Source organism: Sinocyclocheilus rhinocerous, unplaced genomic scaffold (genome assembly GCF_001515625.1).
Source record: "Sinocyclocheilus rhinocerous isolate Xijiao unplaced genomic scaffold, SAMN03320098_v1.1 scaffold2117, whole genome shotgun sequence".
NCBI classification, from domain to species: Eukaryota; Metazoa; Chordata; class Actinopteri; order Cypriniformes; family Cyprinidae; genus Sinocyclocheilus; species Sinocyclocheilus rhinocerous.
In genome coordinates, this window is record NW_015626361.1 from 570,963 (window position 1) to 576,439 (window position 5,477).

At 36.0% G+C, this 5,477-nt stretch overlaps 1 protein-coding gene across 1 annotated transcript in view; it reads left to right on the forward strand.

The window, feature by feature from the left end:
• The window catches only part of LOC107711948 (mitochondrial peptide methionine sulfoxide reductase-like), a 36,384-nt gene that overhangs the window by 20,601 nt on the left and 10,306 nt on the right, over window positions 1-5,477 (forward strand). Inside the window, exon 5 of the mRNA XM_016517047.1 lies at window positions 3,717-3,823. Coding sequence (XP_016372533.1) covers window positions 3,717-3,823 — 107 coding nt within the window. The remainder of the gene's footprint in view (window positions 1-3,716; window positions 3,824-5,477) is intronic.

Genomic DNA, 5,477 nt, shown 5'->3' on the forward strand with positions numbered 1-5,477 from the left:
GGAGGAAAATGTTTTAAAGAGCATGCAAGAGTTAGACGAATTATTAATTTTGTTATGGTAGTATGTCCATTTAGCAGTGGAGACATTAGCAAAGAAGGAAGAGATGAGTGACTGATACACATTAAGGTCAGTACGATTTTTGGATTTACGCCACACCCTTTCAGCAGCCCTGAGCTTAGAACGATGTTCGCGGAGAACATCAGATAACCAAGGGGCAGAAGGGGTGGTACGGGCTGGTCTGGAAGACAAGGGGCAGACAATGTCTAAACAAGATGTAAGAGTGGAGCAGAAAGTATCAGTAGCACTGTTAGCATCAAAAGATGCTATTCATCCAAGAAGTTACCTAGTGGTCCTGGGGGTCGATAAACAACTACAAAATGGATTTTAAGAGGGTAGGTAATAGTAACTGAATGTGATTCAAAGGAGCTGTTGATACCCAAAAATGGTAAAGGATTAAATTTCCAATCATTAGAGATAAGCAGACCAGTCAGACCAGTGGCCACCTCTTCCAGTCAAACGGGGGGAGTGGGAAAATGAGAAATTATTGGAGAGTGCTGCAGGTGTCCTCTGGTTTGATCCAGGTCTCTGTCAGGGCCATGAGATTTAGCTATTTATGTTAATTTATTAATTAGTTATGGAAAAATAAATACTATAAAAAAATAACGCAATTAACGTATTCGCCACGCCATTCCCCAAACCTTCACGTCATCTTACATTTCATAGAGTTGACTGTTGACAAACATGATGAAGGGCAACAACTCACTGCGTGATGTAGCTTATAATGCAGTTATATGGCTTTAAAATGTAAAATATTGGGGCAAAAAATGCCCCTGAATGAGTTTTTGTCATATGATAAGGGATATCACATAAGCAGCGAGAGCAATATCACACAAGTGTTGTTTTTGTTTCGAATAGCACGAGTACAAATGTGATTTTATACAACAGATAGGAAGTTAATATTGTGTTATATATTATTGTCTGTTTTTACTCAATATTTCCAATGAAAATATTATCTATAAAGCCACAGTAGAACTGTTGTGGGTCTCTGAGCAACACAGTAGTGATTTGTTTCTAAATGAATCCACGTTTTGAACAAATCGTGTGAACCAATGATTCAGTGGCCCATTCAGAAAGTGAGCCTTTTATTTAATTCCTGAATGAATCAGCAGTTTGAACGAATCAAAAGAATAAATGACTTGATTACTTACTCATAAAGATATTTACCACCGCCTACTGGCAGTTTTAGTTTCTTATTTAGAGTATAATTTCAATAAAAAAAGATAGTTTGCCCAAAAATTAAAATTCTGTAATCATTTACTCACCTTCATGTCGTTTCAAACCTGTAAGACTTAGTTTCTTTTGTGGAACATAAAAGAAGGTATTTGGAAGACTGTTGGTAACCAAGCTGATTTGGTTACCAGGCAATGACTTTCACTGTATGAACAAAAAATACTGAGGCGTTTCTCAAATGATCTTTTATGTACCATAGTTAATGTTAGGCTGTTGTAGACTAAATGTTTATGTGTAATAAATTTCATGTTGAATCAAATAAAATATTTCTTTCTAAAGCTACTTTTTGTTATATCTACTTGATACTTTTCTCATTTAACACAATAATTAATTTTAATTAATTAATTAATTTAATTAACAATAATGGCTTTAAATGATCTTTTGGGGGTATTTTCACAGCCAAATTTAATTTGCGATTAATTAGATTAATCGCCACATCATGTAATTAATTAGATTAAAAATGTTAATCGACTGACAGCACTAATTATGACACAATTTTCATTTTGGGGTGAACTGTCCCTTTAAGTAACATCTGTGTTTATTTCTTATGACTTGAGAACTAATGTCCCTCAAGCCCTTTTCAACAAACCTGAACACTAATAAATATATGCTTTTCATCTTTTCCTTTTCATTCACCCTTCCAAAAAAAAACTTTCCCCTTCCTTCCTCGTCATCTCACCAGGAGAGCCACATAAATGCTGATATTTGAAATGCCTGGATTGGTCTAAACCAGCCTTAGAGGATTGGTATCTGTCAGGATGATGCTGTGTGTGTGTGTGTGTGTGTGTGTGTTTACAGCTTATTCACTCACAAGTACACTTAGTAAATCTTTCCTTTCTTCCCTCCATCTAAAGCAAAGGGTGATGCTTCTTGACCTCTGCATTAACAGAAATAGTTTTCCTGCGGGAGAGCCATGTTATGGCTAGAGAGAGAGTCTGCGTGTGACATTTATGGAGTCAGCTCCTGCCCAGCTTTCTGCTCTCACCCTGTTTGTGCGCTGACAACACATCTGCAGCGTTCTGCACTCTCGGTTCATGTGCGGCGTTTGTGTGTTGCGAGGAGAGATTCTGTATATTATTCAGCTTGAACAGGGAGGATCATCAATAATAACTAAGCACTGTGATTGAGGCTGTAAAAAGAAGCGCTCCACTGTCTCTCGTGGAGTACATTGAGTGCTCACTGTCTCCTTTTTGTTTTTAACTCCTTTTTTGCTCATATGAGAAGAGATAGATTTAAGGGTTTTGGTATACAGTGACCCTAAAATGTATTTGCCAAACTTAAACCAAACTTAAAAACGTCTGAATTGCTATATATAACAAAATATCAAACTATGAGGATTTTATTTTAAAGAAAACCCACAGAAAGCAGCATATTAAATTATTTCTGATATATCATATGACACTAAAGACTGGAGTAATGGCTGCTGAAAACTCAGCTTTACAATCACAGGAATAAATTAAATTTTAAAATAGATTCAAACAGAATAGAGTTATTTAAAATTGTAATAATATTTCACAATATTAATGTTTGCTGTTTTTTTTAAATAAAACAGCCTTGGTGATCATTAGAGACTTATTTTAAAATATGAAAAAAATCTTACAAATCCCAAACTTTTGAATGTTAATGTATACTGTTGAAAGGGATAGTTCACCTTCAGTTGCTGGTCCCCATTGACTTCCATAGTATGGAAAAAAAACACTATGCAAGCCAATAGGGACCAGCAACTGAAGGTGAACTATCCCTTTAAAATGTACTAAAAGTATGTGGGCTCTGACCTGTGTTAACTGATTTTAACTGTCTTTGTTCCACTAGATGTTTAAAAGTAATTGCAAAATGTCTCAGAGAAGTTCCTGCATAATTTTTGTGCAGATGGTAACCAAGTGTTAATTAAGTGTCCAAATCCACATTTCTTTCTAGAAACATTTTCCAGTATTACTTGGCTGTGTCATGTGTTTGGTGGCTATGATGACACTTAGGCCTCAGGGTCACAGGGAAGGTCAGTGACTGTCGCTTTGGCACTTTGGAGGATCAGCCAATCAGGAAGCAGGACTTTGGCCTTTGAATAGAGAGCTTCAGAAGGCACTGTGCGGTAGAGAGCTCATGGCAAGATGGCCGACATCCAGTTTTGCAGAAAAATACAAGAGAGATAGTAAATTCACTGTGGAGGAAAATGACAAGGGAATACTGGAAAACACAAACATGTGTCCATATATTAACAAGAGGAAAATTATTCAGAGACATAATATTTTCCATCCTTTTTTGCAGTAATATAAGAACAGAACTGGATGTTGCTTGCTAATATTAGAAACGTCATTGAAAAGATTGATGTATACAGAGTGCCTGACAGGACTGCAAATTTCTGGGGTGTGAGTTTTTAAAGGGGTCTAAAGCATTTATATATGTGTGTGTGTGTGTGTATTTTATAGGAATGGCACAGGGGAATGATCATGGCACGCAGTATCGTTCTGCCATCTACACCTACAGCCCAGAACAGCAAGAGCTGGCCATGAGAAGCAAGCATATGTACCAGGAGGTGCAATATCTCGAAACACACACACAAACTTTCCATTGAATTCTGTTGCTTTTATAATGACTTAATGATATTTTATTACTTCTAGTCCTACCCCCTTCAAACATAACCATGATGGTACATTTTTTATTTTTAGATTTTCCTTAAGATTTCATTATTTATTACTACTTATTAAGATTTTATTTCTAATTATGTTTTTTGTTTTGTTTTTTGATTTAAAGGGATAGTTCACCCAAAATTGAAAATTACCCCATGATTTACTCACCCTCAAACCATCCTAGGTGTATATGACTTTCTGTAACACTTTATTTTAAGGTGTCCTTGTTACACATGTTACATGTACTTACTATTATAATAACAATTAATTATGCATAATTACATGCAAGCAACCCTACGCCAAACCCTAATCCTAACCTAACCATGTAGTAAGTACATGTAGTTAATTAATATTACTCAGTACTTAAATGTATAATTGCACTGTAACAAGGACACCTTAAAATAAAGTTTAACCTGACTTTCTTCTTTCAGGCGAATGCAATCAGAGTTATGTTAAAAAATGTCTTAGCTCTTCCAAGCTGTATAATGGCAGTGAATGGTGGTTGAGATTTTGAAGCCCAAAAAAGTGCATCCATTCATCCTAAAAAGTACTCCACATGGCTTCGGGGAGATTGAAGCATATTAATGCGTTTGTGTAAGAAAAATATCCATATTTAAAACTTTATAAACGGTAATCTCTAGCTTCCGCTAACTGTTGTACGCGTGTTCACGAGAGAGTGGCTTTCCAGCGGATGATGTAGGACGTAGGCGTAGTGTAAGCTCCAGTGAGAAGTGACGAACGTGAAAGCACAGAGGAGAGAGCAAAACACTGGTAACAAATTAGAAGTATATAACAAGGATTTATGGAGAAAAATGTCGGAGGATTTCGATATAAGCCAAGAGGAGACTGGTTTTCCTGTGCTGTAAACAAAACTTGGTTCTCGCGAGCATATTCTTACCACAGCTTATGCTACGTCCTATGTCTTCAGCTGGAACGCCACTCTCTCATGAACATGCATACGACAATTAGCGGAAGCTAGAGATCAGGGTTTATAAAGTTTTTAATATGGATATTTTCTTACACAAATGCATTGATTTGCTTCAGGAGGCATTTATTAACCCCCCGGAGCCATGTGGAGCACTTTTATGATGGATGGATGCACTTTTTTTGGGCTTCAAAATCTCGACCCCCATTCACTGGCATTATAAAGCTTGGAAGAGCCAGGACATTTTTAATATAACTCCGATTGTATTCGTCTGAAAGCAGAAAGTCATATACAGCTAGGATGGCTTGAGGGCAGTGTTAATTTTGACAGCAAATTTGTATTTAGTTTTAGTCATAGTCTTTTGACTAAAATGCCATTTAGTTGTAGTCATATTTTAGTCATCTGAATTGTTTTTAGTTTTAGTCTAGTTTTAGTCGACTAAATATCATAAGATTTTAGTTGACTAAATCTTCAGTAAATTTAGTTGGCTAAAATCGAATGGGTTTAGTTACAGTGCATTTATTAAGCATTTCTCTAAAATTTCCAAACTCATTATATAGGTTTGATATTAAGGTTTTACCATGATAGACACAGATTTAACTGCCGTGACACACAACATGCCTTTATGTTAAAAT